Source organism: Orbicella franksi, chromosome 7 (assembly GCF_964199315.1).
Source record: "Orbicella franksi chromosome 7, jaOrbFran1.1, whole genome shotgun sequence".
NCBI lineage: Eukaryota > Metazoa > Cnidaria > Anthozoa > Scleractinia > Merulinidae > Orbicella > Orbicella franksi.
The window spans coordinates 6160659-6178298 of NC_138151.1; the positions used below are offsets into that span (position 1 = coordinate 6160659).

Here is a 17640-nt window from a genome sequence, read left to right on the forward strand (position 1 = left end):
GGATTTAACAGTCGAGACTCGTTTTATCGGAAACTGGTTGATATTAGCAGTAGGATTCACTGTAAAATTTGAAAGCCTATGCTTGGAACCAATCAGAAGGAATTCTGTCTTTGTCATATTTAAAGTTAGTTTGTTGGCTGCAAGCCACACACGAATTCTCTCCAAATCAAGATTAATACAACTATTTTTTTCATCAACATCACTACCAGCAAAAGTAATACTAGTGTCATCGGCGTACATCCTTGGTTGGGAATGCTGGAGGCAATTAGGCAAATCATTTATATACAATAGAAATAAAAGGGGCCCAAGAATCGTTCCCTGTGGAACACCACAGCGAAGGAACATTTTGGACGATTTATTCCCGTTTACAAGACACGTTTGGGTTCGGTTTTTTAAATAAGAGCAGAACCATTGGTTTGTGGAACCCTGAATACCATAAGCTTGTAATTTTGAGAGAAGAATAGGGTGATCCACAGTATCGAAAGCCTTCTTAAGATCTAAAAATACAACGGCATTAATAAAGCCACGATCGATGTTTAAAGACCAATTATCAGTCGTTTCAATCAATGCAGTAACTGTAGAATGAAGCGAGCGAAAACCGGATTGGTGTCTACTGAGAAGATTATTTTCATTTAGGTAATGATACAACTGATCATAAATAATTCGCTCGAAAACCTTGGCCACAACCGGGATAATCGAGATCGGTCGATAATTAGAAGGATCACTCCTACTTCCCGCTTTCTTAAAAAGAGGCGTGATTCTTGCATTTTTCCATTCATCAGGAAAAATACCAGTATCGATCGATTGATTGAATATCAGAGCGAGTGATCAGGAGATTAAATCTGGACATTCTTTTAGAAGTCTTGCTGACACAGAATCGAGACCTGTAGCCTTTCTCTTGCATAATTTATTTAGGTGGGACAAAACGTGCGATTGAGTCACACGCTGAAAACTAAAACAATTGCTGGTTTGGTAAATATATTCATCGAAAGAGGTGCCGATTTCCTCTATATCCCTGGACAGTTCGGGACCGATTTCCGCGAAAAATCGGGGGGGTACTACTAGTGTAGTATTTGTATAATAAGATGCGCTTCTGGATTTGCAGCCGATACCCTTTAAGGAAATCTGTAAAGAATGGCTTTTCTTATGCATTTATCTTTGTATTAGAGTTAAGGTAAATAAAATAGTAATATCGATATAGCGTTCTCGACTGAACGTGAAGCTTCAGTTTGTTAATTTGTCATTCTTTTTGTTCTTCGTTGAAAGTGAGATAATACTAAATAGAAATGTGTTATTTGAAGCTACGAACACACTGCCGTCAGAAATTCCTCCAATAGTTATAGATAGAACCTAAAGTAGCACTCTTCTCAGCTTTGAATGACCTGTTGATGTGTTTGCAGCAATAAAGTAATATATTGCGAGCTGCTTTATTTTGGAATTTTAATCATGTCTGGTCATTGTTGACGCACAATAAACTATTGAGCCGAGTAGTGGCAAATCTTTAAGGTGGCTCAAAACAGTCTCCATCACTTTCCAAGACTTAGATTTTGATGGATCATTATAACCACTCTTTATCACTTGATGCTACAATCTTGGTATCAAAACAAACTACCCAATCATTGGTGAACACCTTGTTATCGTTTTCGTGTCACAACAGGTTACCATAGCAACAGGATAACCTGCTAGAAGCACCCTTATTATAGCAGTCTTAGAGCGAGGGTTTTTAAATGAACTCGGAGAAGATGAAACAGGTTGGAGATGAAAGTGACGTGACTGTAATGGTGCAAAGGGCATCATTTTCGTGTGGCTTGTAGTGCAACATTATTGATTCCTGGCAGATTGAAAAGCGTCCGACGTTGTACGTTGTAGCTCCGATGTTATAAGCTGCAGCAATGTGCTGGGAGGCGGCGTGGTTTAGTGGTTAGGGCGCTGGATTTGTAATCCGGAGGTCCCAAGTTCAAATCCTTCTCCCTCCCATTAGATAGATTTGTGTTTGGTGGTCTCCTCCGCGCTTTGTAGATACCCAACTGGTCAGCCTCCCGCCAGTTGGGATTTTCAAAAAGTTTCTGTTTATTTAAAATATCGGTTTGCTTATTTCAGTGTCCACAATTAGTACAGCAGTGCTAAACACTTCGACACTTGAATAAAGTGATCTATTTATTTATTTATTTATTTATTTATTTATTTATTTAATGTGCCGCACTATAATTTGATCATGCCACTTTGCCCAACACGTTATAGCAGCTTGCAAGACGAGTCACAATGCCAGCAACAACATTTTTCAACTGCCAATACATTGACTGCTGATTGACACATTGTAAGAAAATGTGCCGTATTACTTCACCTCAGAATTTGATTCTTTCCGATTGTCCGAGGCTGAACCAAACGAACAGAATCATCGATTCCCCCATAATCATGAAATTAACAACGAGAAATTATTCGGTAATTTAGTATTTCAAAGCTGAGCTATTCTTCGGAGCTTTCAAAATGTAACAATTTCTAACCGTTTAACAGACTCAGAATTGGAAGGTACTGAAAGTTCAAAAACGAAAAGCAAGACCAAGAGGAATAACTACTTAGAGAAGACGGAAAGTTATGAACTTACCCAAAAGAAAAACATCTATACCAGCTTATATCGTTTCACCTCACGGTGTGACCGTTTTACACTTCAATATATTCCTAATTAAAATTCTTACCATGGACGTGAAAGAGCTTTGTTGAAATACTTTCTTTTAAAGTGCATTGTTGGTATTATTTGTATTGAATAATGCAAATTTTAACGTTAAAAATTAAATCAAGTGCTTTATACTATCCAGGTTATGTGTTTGACTTTAAAAAAATTCTTGCACAAGCTATTGCCCTTCAAAAAGACATGCACAACCTAACCTGGAAAGGTGAAGAAAAAAAAATCCATACTCCAGAAAATTTCCCAACCACCCCCACTCCACCTTCCCTCAAAAAAATAATGGTCAATCCCTAAGCTGCCAGTTTGCAAAATATCGTGATTTGTCAGTGTCTCGCAAATTATTTATATGCCTCATTTTGCCCAGCCTCGTCCAATAATTGTTAACTAGTCTCTTTGTCGTTTCCCGTCAGAGAAAACTTTATCTGAAGGTTCTTTATCTAAGACTATCCGATTTCAGTTCGAATGAACAGCGGTGTTCCAGAGAGGCCTCGTCTCTATGAACAATAGAACAATATGCCTCGGAAAAAAAGGTTCAAGGGGGTCAAAGGACTTTAGTGACACTTGTGTGTCGGTTTGTCCGGATTAATTCAGTCTCCATGGCACAGCAATTATCAAACAAAAACGTGATTATTGTTCGCTTGAATGACAATGGAAATTGACAACATTCCAGCACAATTCAATGTCTGAAACACAATAATGCCGACTCAGTGTAATAGATGAAGAAGAGTGCTTCGCATTCGGCTTCTATTTAGTGATATATTTGCCGGTAGTCGCTGATTTACTGAAGACAGAAGAGATGTTCATCACGGTGAGATATGGAGGTAAGGATTCGTTAGCGTGATTTGAGAATTTTAAATCAAACATAGGGATTAATTCACTTCGTGACCTGTGTGTGTGTTTTGAAGTGCCGTTTCTCACGCACAACTTGGAGAATTTGTCTCTTTTTAACATTTCTTCCACAGATTGTCAAGAAGCTCTTTTTAACCCAAATTGCATGACCAAGGTTCTTCTAGAGGACATCAAGAAAAGATGTCGCCGTGACCGAGAGGGTGAGAAGTTTGTTTGTTCGTACATGTTCAGTAGTTGTATGTTGACTTTTTTGTCTTCTTAACTTGACAAGTAGTGTTTGCTTGATGCTCAACTTTGCAAATGTCTTTGGTTTGCAGAAATAATTGACTTGTCAGACGAATCGGGTAATCTGAAAAATCTTCTGGAACACAAGGGTGAATATGCCACACAACTACTGAAGGCTAGGCATTCGTTTATTCTCATAAAAGTTGACAGTGAGTAGTCAGTGTTAACCTTATTCAATTTTTTCTTTTACTCTCTTTACAGAAAGTTCAACTTTGCACGTTCACGTCCTTACATAAAATTATTTCCTGAGGAATGAAGTTGTTGTTATTTTAATAAGGGTGGCTGAACGAAGAGGGTGGGGGTGGGGGGTGGGGGGTGGGGGGTGGGGTTAAAAAGTATAAAAATGCCCCAGTGATCAGGATGGAAAAACAGGGTCTCACCCCGGGCCAGAATTCTTCATGATTATGATTGCAACAATTTTGCAGGACTCTAACATATCACAGTGAATTTGAAGCTTGAACATCCCCCTCAAGCACTAAAAGCCCATGATCATTCTCAATATATTATTGTGGAGCTGACACCATCTTGGATAATATATTATGGCAATAGAAATCTTGAAAGAGGACAAACACCTTGTCAGTGTAAGCCTCTGTAAAATGGTAAAAAGGTAAAACCTGCATACGAGCCAAGTGGCCCATCATGCTTGTGCTTGTCCTCCGGTTTCAGAAACATGAAACAACTATATAGGAGCTAGTATTTCTACTTCCCCCAGAATGAGATGCTAGTCCATCGCAGGGCAAACCCGGCATTAAATTTGCTGGTAACCATTTATACACCTTGGTGGAAAGCTCTAGGCACAGTAAGAGTAAAGTAGTGTCTTGACCAAGAACACAACACAATATCCCCACCAGTGCTCCAACCCCAACCGCTCAATCCAGAGACAGGCACACTAACCATGAGACCACTGCCAAATTCTAAGGTCCTGTAAGTGCCCATTATTTCCTATTTCCTAATGTTGTATTTCTTTTTTTTTTTTGCCATCAAGAAAAAGAAGGAGAAGATGTATCAATGTACACGCCATTGCTCAATGACATCAAGACAATAACATCATCATTTCTGCGTAAGTGCTGATTATTCTTATTTCATTTTACCTTAGGGGATACTCCCTTAACGTTTTGGTGGGGACGTGCAGCATGTTTCATGAAACCCTTACCCTATTTCAGACCATTAAATATGTGATTTTTAATACCACATGTCAGAGTTAACCCAAAATACAATATCCTATGTCAGACCTCAAAAATAACTACACCTTTAATGCATACCCCCAGCTAACAGGGAATGGTTTCAATTTACATAAACATTTGAGAATAGCTTCAAATTCCTCAATTATATAGTCTTAATCTAAACAATATACCCACTTCCAGAGTGCAAATCATACTGTATTTCAACAATGGTGAAAATCTATCCCCTATTTCAGAACAAAATGGCTCAAAAATGTTTCCCTTTGGGACTGGACACACCTACCTAGTTTATATAAGGGAATATATCCCCCTCCTGGAAAAAGGGGTCATCTTTTCCAACAGAAAAAAAGACCAGCCATCATCAAGTTAATTTGATTAAGTCTCAGGAGAGACTAGGGGTTGACCATTCAGCTTTTGAGGGGTGGGGTGGGTGATTTGGTACAGGCACAATTTGTTTTTAAAACCCTTTCATACACCAGGAAATGTTTTTCCAAGACATGTAAATGCGTCTGTATGAAATATTTTCCTCAGTGTAACATGATTTTTTTCGTCAGTGGTCCATCACAGATCTAGTTATGCACACTTCTCTACAGGTTGAGTCTTTTGTAAAGTTTAGGTTGCTTACCAGACCAGTTCTTAATTTTGTTTCCATGGCAAAAAATGACTAGTAGAATTGTTAGGATTCTAATCTCTCAGAAACTACCCCTCTCACTCCTCCTGCCCAGTCAGTTTTGTTAGGTTCCCCCTAAACAATATTGATTGGTACCAATTCAAGTTCTTGGGTGGAAAGAGGCATAGAAAAAGTGAAATGAACACAGCACAGATAGTGACCCCAGCCTACCACAGCCTGGCTCTAAACCTTGTAATGTAGACTTTCAATGTAGATCTTTTATTAATTTAATCACCTCGTTTCTTCCTTGTATTCCGACACAGCGAACACATCAATCAGTTTTTTAATTTTTTTTTTATCTCAATCTTGTAATATAACTGATGCTTTACGGTGTTTAAATAAAGTGTATGCATGCATGCATGCATGTATGTATCTTTCATCCTTTTTTCACAATGGCCATATACATGTAATTGAGTACTCATCTGGAGTAGCTGTTGTAAGGAATTTCAAATCTGTTTTGTTTCCCACAGAACACCTAACCAGGCCTCAAAGCAGCCTCAGTAGCACCACACCACCGAGTCGCCAGGGAAGACGCAAATCAAGTGGAAACTGGATGAAGGCAAGAACAAGTTTAGCTTTGAGTGGTGAACTGAAAAAGAGAGGAAGAAACAAAAAGTGACAAGGACTGTTATAAAATTTATAATCTTAATAATTTCACTATGTGGAGCAAAAAGTGTGTAGAACATTTATTTTTTTACCCTACATATTAATGTGATAATTTTGAAGTATATTGTTCTATTTATTGACTGTTAAGTGCTGTTGGGCAGTGTTGGAACAGCGCTATATAAATTATTTTTATTATGAGTGTTAAATTTATTACATCTTAGTTACAAATAATCCCTCAATTAACAAGCGATCTGCTTTTCCTTTTGTATTGCATTTTATTGCTGTGTGTCTAGATAGCTCTCTCCCCTGCTTAGGGGAGAATGAGAGAAAAAGAGAGGCAGAAATATGGATAAACACCCTCCCCACCCGCATATCCCCTATCAGGCAATTCACGTTCATCCGGGGTGGAATATACTGAATATAAAATCAGGGGTCTTTGGTCCCATTGACGAGGTACTCGTCAAAAAGGGTTTCAAAACTATGACAGTGTCTTTGTTTGGGGCAAACAAAGGGGCAGTAATCACAAAGATTGTCGTATCTAACGAGTTTTCAGCTAAAAAATTGTTTGGGCCTTTGTTCGTGCCCAAATGAGTAGGGTGGCTGTATTGACCTGGCCTCGTAGGGCGTGTCCATTGTACCAGTAGTGACAGTGTCTCTGTCAATAGTCGCTTTTTGTCAGGACAATGTCAAAATGAAACTTAAATAAGCGGGCTAAAAGCTTTGAATCCACAGAGATGTAAATAAAGGTTGAGTTTTAATCACGGATTAGTTTGATCGGATATGGAACTAATGGGTACTGCGAATACCCATTCACAGCCCCAGTGGTTTTTTTTTTCTCAGATGTAGTCATTCATATGAATTTGGTACCACCCTAATCATAACACAGCCAAGGAATTTTATAAATCTTTCACTGCTTGCGTAGTTTCAAATGTCAGTATTTTATTCTTTTCGAAAAATACATTAGAGCGTCTATTTTAACACAAATATATTTTAATAATACGTTTGTATATTTCAACAAGCTGTGAATTCATGAAATAAAAAGAAGAGGTTTAGTAAGTTGCTTGTGAACTTATGTTTTGCTGCTACGTTCTTTGGTATATGGTTTATAAGAGCCCCCAAAGGTTGGACGCAAAACTCAAAGCCTCCCCTCCCCCAACCCAGACATAACCCCAATTTACATTTAGAATTGCTTTGAAAGGTCGATGCCCTATAGTAGTTCTTGATTGTTAACACGGACTGGGAACCTTGCTTGACACTTTTTACTCTTACAGGTTACATTCTCAGAGAATCTGGCTAATCGTTTGACTATTGTGTGTATTGGGAAGCGCCAGGGCAGTTAGTTAGCCAGGGTTGGCAAAGTATAAGCCGAGTGGCAAAATAAGTGTTCGCCTTAGCATGCATGTGGAGGCGCGGTGGCCACATGGTTCGTATGCTCAACTCCGAATCGGTCCAGGTTCGAGCCCTGGCCGGGGACATTGTGTTGTGTTCTTGGGCAAGACACTTTATTCTCACAGTGCCTCTCCACCCAGGTGTATAAATGGGTACCGGCGAAGAAGGGACCGTGTTAAAGAACAAAAATTGAATATTTTTGGAGAAAACTGTTGTTGGAAACTCTTGATGGAAAAACTCGGTGAACATTTAATTTGCATTTGGCTAGAATAAGCTTATCTCAAAGAGAACGTTTTTCATTAAGTTTCGTAGCTGGTGTTATTTTAATTGGAATGCATGGTTATCTTTATTTGGGCTTAGTGTAATGACCAGGTGAAATGCTAAAATGTATTTTGCCAGACCATTTTTCTGGAATAATTTATTGTTACTGGTGGCATGTTCTGTTCTTAACATAAAATTATATTTCCTTCGATGTAAAAACACAGCAAACCTTACTTCTTTAGTGAAGATTACAGATTTACAATTTTAGCCTATACTAAATATCTCCTAGTAATACTCTAATTAAAACGAAAAGGTGTTATTGCAGAAAACCGCTCAGAAGTCGGTTTCATTCAAAAGAACTTTTTAACACGTACGTTAACACCTAGTTGAATTAATTTCTGTTATTGAAGCTACATACAGTGTTACAAAAGCTTTTGTAAACTAAAACTAAAACAGTTATGATTTTCGTGAATATATCTGATAACGTTATGATATAGCGAAAAAGTTACATCGGTTTTATTTGAAAGTAGGATATTGCGTGGATCAAAGCAAATCATAAGTTCACTGATGGCTTTTAACGGAGGTAATTGTTTACAACTCGGAACGATGTTTTCGATATTTCTATAAAAGTCATCTTCTAGAACAGAGTGTTTATCGCGGTATATCAGAAAGTGAGATTCGTGTTCAATTTGTTCTGATTTGTTTAGATTCACAAATAGGGCAGAGTCTGTTAACCCTTGGAATTTGATCATATCTACTAGTTTCAATTCTTAGTTTGTGATTGCCTCTCCTACATTTCACTAGTTCTTTTCTTTCGCTTGGCTTGCTTGTTAGGCCTAAATAAGAGGAGGGAGTATAATCGTAAAATAGACAATAAAAACTGAATGAATATGAGAGAAATGAACAGGCAAACGAACGCAAAGCAAACGAAAGCCCGGGCGAACAAAAAGACGGCTGAGAGTGCAGAGTACATCTGTGCTGTGAAACGTCTTTTTAAAATCAAAACGAATAAAGGGTCTTTTTTTAAAACATTTCCCGCCATTTCACCTCAGGTAGTTTCAAGAAAGCCCCTTGGGTTGTCCACGCATCGCGCGAGTAACATCCGCGGAAGAACTGAGTACCATGTCTAAAAATAACTTAGAGAGATTACCTTGGGTATACGGCCTACATGGTGCATTCACCTCTCTTACCTTAATCTTCTCTTGGTGAGATGCCCCTTACTAGAGATAACACACACACATCTTTGTGTGCGGGAAGTCTTTGCTAATCTCAAGCTGTATTTATGTATGTGCAATCTGTAACTGATAAAAGCATGATTCTAAAGACTCGATGCGAGATGTCCCTTACCAAAGAAGAAACTAGTCAATCAATCAATTTTTTTTTTTTTTTTTTTAACGAGGGTAACATTTAATATTTGTAAAACTAATGAATTTGTAGCTCTCTAAAAAATATTAAACACTTGCAATTAAAAAGTTAAAAAGTGTTTTGTGTTCGGGAAGTGTTCTTTAACCTGCAGGCCACAAATGTGTTTGTGTGTGGTCAGGACTGGTCAGTGCTGCCCTTAAAACGGGCGCTGCAACAGGATTTTTTAGAATTTTCCGGCTGTATCCTATGCTTAATAACGGTCTGACATTTTTTGCCGCTTTGGCGATTTACCCTAAATCCCTGTCGGTATTTAGTGTATTATAGATAAAAATAAAAAGAATCAAAGGAATTTTGTTCGTTCGTGCTGAAAGTGCTCTATAATCAGTGATAATGCCTCGTTTCCGTTATCCTTGATCTTTTTCCGTTATCCGTTATCAAAATTCTTTGGCACACTAACGAAAGAAAGGTTGTTTATTACATTTCAGACCACGTCAAAGTAATCTTCATGACATCCTAGGAGTCTCAAATGCCTCACTCGCTTTCAGTCAATCCTCTTCGTTCCTGATGGAACATAGGTCGTCCATTAGTGCCCGCCAATTGACACCATCTTGAGCAGTGCGTTTCACTTCCCGCCTAGCGAGCTGTCTCTCCTCCAGCTATGCTATTCGATTCTTGAGTTCCTCCAGGTGTTCTAGGGTCTCCCTCTCTTGCGTTTCCGCTGACGAGGGTTCAAATGCGTTACCTCTTTATCATATTTTCATTCTTTATCTCGTAGCAAGGCCAGGAACACACAAGCACCTCCGTCATTTTTAAGGGTAACTTCCTTTTTCCATACACTGCATCTTTTTATCCACTGCGTTTCCACCTTTTTCTGTAAAGTCCATCTGCTAAAGGTTAATCCAAATAACATCAAGGATGTGTTAGGGCGGGTTTTATTTGAATGTCGTAAAACCAAAACCAAAGTAATCGCTCTGTTCAAGTGCAAAACACAGGCAATACAGAGAACCAGTCAAAAATCGAAGCAAATACACGTAGCTGACGCAAAGCGCGGGAAAACGTGTGCGAGTGAGTCACGATTGGTTTTGGTTTTACCTCTGATTGGATAAAAAAGTGGCGGGAAATTTTTAAGCCAATCGCGTAGCGTAGTAACGCAAAACCAAGTCAACTGAATCCTGTGTGCATCAAAGTAGACGGGTCCACGGGCTGTAGCACGAAGTGCTAACATCAGTCGAGTGAAAACTGCTCTAACAGATTGAATTTGAATTTGAATGCTAAATGCCTGTTTTGGAAGAATACCGTACTTCTGTCCTTGACAACACGATCAGCACTGTATGGTATGTTTATAAACATATGGTTATATAAACATATCAAAGTACACAGCTGTTAATGGTTGTTCTTTACACATGGCTCGGATAACTGGAACAGACAAGAGACCGTCCTGTAACTCCCAAAATGATCGGTAGCACTAGGTACATGCAGGATAGGAAAAGCTCCCAGCCAGTTGTTACTGGGAGGAAACCGCAGAAATCAAAGTCGTCCGCTTTTGATCAGTTTCAGTTAAGGTGTTTGTGTTAGGGAAGTGTACTTTAACCTGCAGGCTACAAATGTGTTTGTGGGTGGTCAGGACTGGTCATTGCTGCCCTTAGCCGGGCGCTGCAGCAGGATTTCTTAGAATTTCCCATCTGTATCCTATGCTTAATAACGGTCTGACATTTTTTTTCCGCTTTGACGATTTACCCTAAATCCCTGTCAGTATTTAGTGTATTATAGATTAAAATATAAAGAGTCAGAGGAATTTTGTTCGTTCGTGCTGAAAGCGCTCTATATCAGTGATAACGCTTCATTTCCGTTATTCTTTTAATCTTTATCCTGAACCGACTGCAATTCGCCACAAAACGATAAAATTATTTGGTACGTAACAGAAGAAAGATTGTTTGTTACATTTCAGACAACGACGTAAAGAATCTTCATGGCAGCCTAGGAGTCTCCAGTGCCACACCTCTTGCATTAGAGACATCCTATATTTTCATTTGTTATCGCGTAGCATGGCCGGCAACACACAAGCACCTACGTAATTTTTTTTTTTTTAAGGGAAGCTCCCCCCTCCCCTCTTCTAGGACCTTACCGATGGTTCATTGTACTCAACAACTTCCACTTAAAAGGATCTAAGAATGGTCGGATAGCTGATTATCAAAGGAATGACTTCATACGAGTAGGAGAGAAGTCTTGATGTCGCTTCACGCATTCTTTTTCACATTTACGCTTAACGTTTCATGCTATATTTCCCTCTACTTCATTTCACTTATCATACTCTTCATGTTTTCCTCCAATCACCTATCACAGATATAGAGGATATAACACAGCGGCGCGGAGATGTGAACTTTATTTTCGAGTGGTAAAAACAACATTTTGCGAGTAAGAGTCGATGAAGAATATAGAAAATACGCCACTCGGGTCCCGGATGTAGTGACGTATGAAGTTTGTAAGTGGTGTATTTCTATACACTGTATTTTATGTTGACTTCGTTTCCATCTCTTTCTGTACACGTATGCATGTTAAGTCCATGTGTTAAAGGTTAATCCACATTACATCAATTATGTATTAGGGCGGTTAGTAATCGCTCTGTCCAATTACAAAACATAGACAATCCAGAAATCCAGTCAAAAATCGAAGCAAATACATGTAGCAAACCGCGGGAAAACGTTTGCGAGCGCGTCACGATTGGTTTTGGCTTTACACAGTTATGATTGGATGAAAAAGTGGCGCGAAATTTTTAAGCCAATCGCGTAGCGTAGAGCAAATTAAGTCTGCGTGCGTGAGTGAAAGTTGTACACTAAGTACGCGAACTGAGTACTTGCGACAGTCAAGTGAAAACTGCTCTAACAGATTGAATTTGAATTTGAATGCTAAATGCCTGTTTCGGAAAAATATTTTTACTTCTTGACAAGGCTGTCATGTTTATAAACATACGTTGTTTATATAAAAATAACAAAATACACAAATGTTAATGGGTTGTTCTTAGCCCGTGTACATCCGCCCCCTCCCACAGGCTAGGCTGTGACTACCCGAGATGACTAAAGATACAAGAGACCATACTTTGATCCCAGAATGATACGTAGCACTAGGCTAACTCTAGGTACATGTAGGCAGGAAAAGCTCCTAGTGAGCTGTTACTAGGAGGTTTCCAGCGCAGGAAACCGCAGAAACTCAAAGTCGTCCGATTTTGATCAGTTTCAGCTACCCAGACATATCCGTGTCTAGGTGATACCCCCATGCATGATCTGAGCAAACAAGATTGATGAATTCACTCGTGGTGTAAGTTTGATCACTGAAACTCTTTTGTTCAAGGCAACTGTCTCATGAGGAAGCTTTATGAACCGCTCCAACTTCAACTGCATTTGTTCTTCTAAAATATATTCCTTGCTAATTCCGCTATCCAGAGTGGGAACTAATGCCAAGTGATACGACGAAAGCCGTTTGAACTCCGAACTGTCCGTCAATTCCTTATTTGCTTAAAGCTCGTTCTGTGTCGCCGCCAAAGCTGTTGAAAGAGACGTCTGTAGCCTTTCACACCATTATGTAAGCACGGTCTGGTGTGGTATTTACCGACTTGCTTGTTTTTGATCGGAAATAAATGAATTTTTCACTTTGTTTGTTTTTGCAAGCAAGAGAGGTGACCACGGTGGCATTACTTGAAAGTCCTGGGTCGCACTCAGCTATCGGAGAGTCCATTGCGTGCAAGCTCTCGATACATTTTATCGGCAATACCGTAAATTATGTCAAATATTAATCTTCAAATAGTTGGCTGTTTATGTTGGTGGCCGGTGCGTTTCGATGTTCGCTGCACTTTGTCGTTCACACATCTTCACCTCAGACAGGCTAGAACACATGCCAGAAAAACGTTTTGCCAAAGCATTCCTGAGCAATTGACCTTTAAACCCGCCATCAATTACATTTCATAGAAATGAACTCATGAAATCATTTTTAGCCATCAAAAAAGAGAAAGAAAAAACAAATAAAATAACCCCCCGAAACAAATTTAGTTGCCGGAAACAGGAAATGATAATATTTACCCGAGTCATACCAAAATTGTAGCGACGAAAAAAACTATCTCGTGAGGAAGGAGGCATACTTGACGAGGACGATAAGGCAATAACCCCAAGAAGGACCGTAAGGAGTGGATTAAACGAAAATTGATTGGCTCATTCGCGAATTGATGTGTTTGGACCACTGGTGTTCTTTTATGTAATCCGTCAAAACAGGACTCAATCTCCGAAGGATGACCTCTTTGAAAAGTAGACTAGCATTATCAATCAAAACCTTTTTCTACAAGCAAACTCGTTTCTGCTAGGATGAGAAGAGACACAATGGCTCAGCACGACTTAAATCATTTCAAAGGACACCAAGGTAGCCAGTCATTTCCGGTATCGTCAAGAAAAAGGCCTCTGACCTGTTGTGTTTTGTGCGTGTTTTCGCAAACTGAACAAAATCTTCATTGAAAAATAACCCCAAAAATTCAAGACACGCTCTTGTGTTATCTTTTCCCTAACACACACTCACACGATATCAGCAGAAACACGGAGCAGGCTTTAGCTCAATCAAGCAGAAAGTTATTCCAATACTTTTAGTACATTGAAAAAACAAAAGTGCAAAGCAGCGGTATTGAACCGTTTATTCTCAGCTATTTGCATAAATTTATACTACCAAACTACTTTTGATATGGCTGGTCCCAGAAAGCAAGGGTTTAGAGTACAAACAAAACACGTTGACAGTTTGTCCCAGTTGGCGAGGTGGGAACTTACGGTTTGCAGACTTTAGATCTGTTTAATCAAATGGTAGACATTTCCTCGCCAAAAATTTTTTTCCCCGCGCTTCGAGCGGGAACGAGTTCCGCTAGAGTGACTTAATGCACCATAACAGATACCGTATGATATTAACTCCCGAGGCGATAGGAAAAGTTTTCGTGATGAAGTAAGGACCGAAAAGCTGCCTTCCAGGATCTAATTTAGCCATGTTATTAATCATTTGTATGACCTCCACGGGAATCTACAAAAAAAGTTGACAGAACATGTTTCCCAAGAAACATTTTTCGCATTCCACACACTTAAGACGTATTCCCACGGGATAAGATTGTAAACATAGCGCAGCTCTAAATCCTGTGGTAAGTGTACTTTGTAAAAGAGGCTCTTGCTCATAAAAAGCAAAAAAAAAATTAGCATTGACTAAGACCTAAGGAATTACTTTCGGATCAAGTTCTGCCCCTAGACGCGGGCATTAATTCGACGGTTCCTGTCGAGGGAACCTAAACGCCGCTGTCTTGTTTTGGACCGTCAAAACATCGTTAACAGACACCGCAAAAGAATCTGCAGAACAACTTTGATCCAATGAACTTTATTGGCATGTAACAACCTTTGAATAGATTCATTTTTAATCTCGAGATATCGAGCTTTGTCACTTTGGAAATAAATGAAATACAAACATCATTTACAAATGTGGGTGTATGCTACAAGAGTTAAATCTTTTCCCACAACAAAATACAACTCATTTACACCTTTAACTTTTCTCTTCTTATATATTTATAGATATTTATAATTTCAAAGACACTTTCACAAGTGCTATAAACAAATGTGTGAGCGTACGACACACCATATACATACAGAGAATATGAAAAAATATTTAAGAAATTAGAAGTCTACAGAACACGTCGACGACTCTCTCTGTCTCTTTCTTGTGGTCGAGTTCTTACGATGAATAGTATTCGGCTTCGGATCATCTTTCTTCTTTTCTGTTGAAGTAGGAGATGTGACGAGCAAAAATTCCAGATATGGTTGAGAGAGGATGATTGCAGCTTGGATTGACAAGACACGCTCTTGATTTTTCAGCGCGTCGAATAAATCCCAGTAAACACTATGTTCCCACAAATGCTTCGTAAAGCACACTTTACTTTTATACAACTTTCCTGCGAAGGAGAAAAAAAATAAAGAAAAACGGCCGGCCTGATTAGACAAGTTCCTTTTACCTTCCTCCTACCTTCCTACTCCGATATTAAATATGTCGACAATTTTGACAATAAAATAAAATATGAAAAAATAATAAATAATAATATCGAGAGTAAGAAAGCAGTTGAACCAAATCGCCGGGAGATCTCGATTTATTCAATGCCTGGTTCTTGCTCGGTTTTGATGCCTGAAAGCGGAAAAGTTTAACCCAATGAGGAGAAAGTTCCGGGATGACTCATTTGAAAGCGAAACACGAGGCGCCTCACATGACACCGAGCGTGAAATTGCTACAAAATTTATACGAAAATTGTCACAAGTCCTCCAGTCTGTAAAGGCCAAAAAATTATCTCAGATCATGGCTCAACATCTTTTTAAACAATCTAAGAGCGAAAAAATAACATTTTCATTGAAACATTCCCTAAAATGCAGGTCTCGACACAAAATCCCTCATAACTCTAGGTCGTTTGTTTGCCCAGCTAAATAATTAGTACGGAGCGTAGTAAAAATTGAAAAAAAATTCTTAAAATTACAATTTTACGCGAAAAGAGAAAAAAATGCTACAGAAATCTGATTATGTGTGGAAGCTATTAGGATGGCGTGAGTAAAGGCTCCTCTGACCGACTAGCGTAAAAAAATTTGGAATTATTCGTTGACTACACATGTAAACACGACAGTCGTATTTGAATGAAGATTTTATTTAGCGGCGGCGAAAGTGCGATTTACTCCGTTCACAGCCCTAAAATAACCACAGTAAAAATGCGACGCGAGGAAAGAAATTGTACTTACCACAAATAGAGCAATTAATATCGTTGCCTTCGATGGAATCATACTCGCGCAGAACCTCGATAACTCCTTCGAGCTCCAAAGTTCGCTGGTGCGGCGTTGTAGCCGAACTCCACTGGTTAGGAAATCTTGCTTTCTTGCGGCGCCCACCGGCTTCTACGGACTCCAAAACCTCTCTGCTATCTATGGTAGACTCTGGCATATTCTCGCATCAACAGTGGATTAAAACAAACGCTTTCAGTGGAACGAATTGCAGCCAAACTTTGACTTGGTGGGTGGGACGCAACAAAAATTTTTTTTCCAGCTTTTCCACGAGGTCTCAAAAATACGAGCTATTAGCATTTTGACAACAACAACAGAGTAGCGAGACGCCGCGTGATTGGTCGAGATGGGAACAATGAAATGGAGTTGAATGGCAAACACTACACATGCTAGCACGCTGATTGGATCAAGTGACAAGCAGACGCACGTGACTTCATTCCATGAATGGCGTTTCCCGCGAAAAAATAACGAGAAAATTGGCGCGAATAATGCCGCTCAGCATCACGGTACAACAACAATGGCTGAAAGGCCGAGAATTCTACCCGAAAGGAAATTTCCGTTTTTTCGGGGTGACGAGCTGGCCCTCAAACCTTGTTATCGCGTGAGATTTGAAAAAATATTTACGTCAGTTCGTTCCTTTGGGGACAGGCCAAATCAAACAAATCACATTCAACTCGGGATTTACGTACGTTTTATGTTACCAGCGTAGGCAACTGGTCACGAAAACAGGGTTATCACAGGGACCGCTCTAAGGCTTAAAAAGTTTGTTCTAAAGAGTCGCGCCAAAAAAATTAGGAGTCACCGGAATCTCCTGTAGACAGCTGATAACTAAAGCTCTACTACGTTTTGAGTTTGAATTTCGTCGGCTTAATTCAAAATTTTGAAAAAAAAAATATTAACGCAATAAAATTCCAAACAAAAAAAATCAGATTTCGAAAATATCGCGACAAAATTTACATTGACGCGAGCTGGTGACTTGCACGTGGCCACTGGTAGCCGTAAAGAAAATACTTTGTTCTGTTTACTGTTCATACTGTAGCCAACAGTAACATTTAGACTGTAGTGTCCTGGTTTATGATGTCGTAGAATGACGTGCGCTGAAAATGGAAGCACAGAAAAAAGAAATCCGCTACGTTCATGTGGTATGGGTGAACGCCGGCTCCCTGGAGCTGGCCTTGTGCCACCTTTATATACATGTAGCACTTTGTTGCTTATAAAAAAACAAAGGATCGTTCCCATAAACTCGGGAAAAAATCAAGACAAGTCGTTAACACAATAAGACCCACAAGTCGTCGTTTCCTTCGTTTTCTTAAAAGAAATCGAACGTCATGTTTTGAACTTTTCGCAAAGAAATTAGAGAAAGAACTGGATTTAGCGCGTTGCAGCGACGATTCACGTCAGAGGGAGTCGACAAAGCCTCGTGCTTTTCATTCCGACCGAACACAGACGCTGATCTGAGTAATACATTTAGAAGTTTCCTCTCTCTCTTCTCGACAATTGTGTGGAGTTATTAAATGGATTCTC

At 39.3% G+C, this 17640-nt stretch overlaps 2 protein-coding genes across 2 annotated transcripts; one reads left to right on the forward strand and one right to left on the reverse strand.

Annotated features, from left to right (window-relative positions):
- Positions 1–2735: 2735 nt before the first annotated feature.
- LOC145493052 (uncharacterized protein CXorf65 homolog) lies at positions 2736–7333 on the forward strand. The gene is made up of 5 exons (XM_081472455.1): positions 2736–3507; positions 3649–3735; positions 3853–3969; positions 4806–4880; positions 6142–7333. Exons 1-5 carry the CDS (start codon positions 3483–3485, stop codon positions 6288–6290), a joined length of 453 nt encoding a protein of 150 aa, XP_081328581.1. The 5' UTR covers positions 2736–3482; the 3' UTR covers positions 6291–7333.
- A 3257-nt stretch (positions 7334–10590) lies between these two features.
- LOC145491818 (uncharacterized) lies at positions 10591–17297 on the reverse strand. The gene is made up of 2 exons (XM_081471089.1): positions 16078–17297; positions 10591–15251 (listed from the first exon to the last, which is right to left on the reverse strand). The coding sequence occupies exons 1-2, from the start codon at positions 16274–16276 to the stop codon at positions 14977–14979; spliced, it is 474 nt and encodes a 157-aa protein (XP_081327215.1). The 5' UTR covers positions 16277–17297; the 3' UTR covers positions 10591–14976.
- Between the last annotated feature and the right edge of the window lie 343 nt (positions 17298–17640).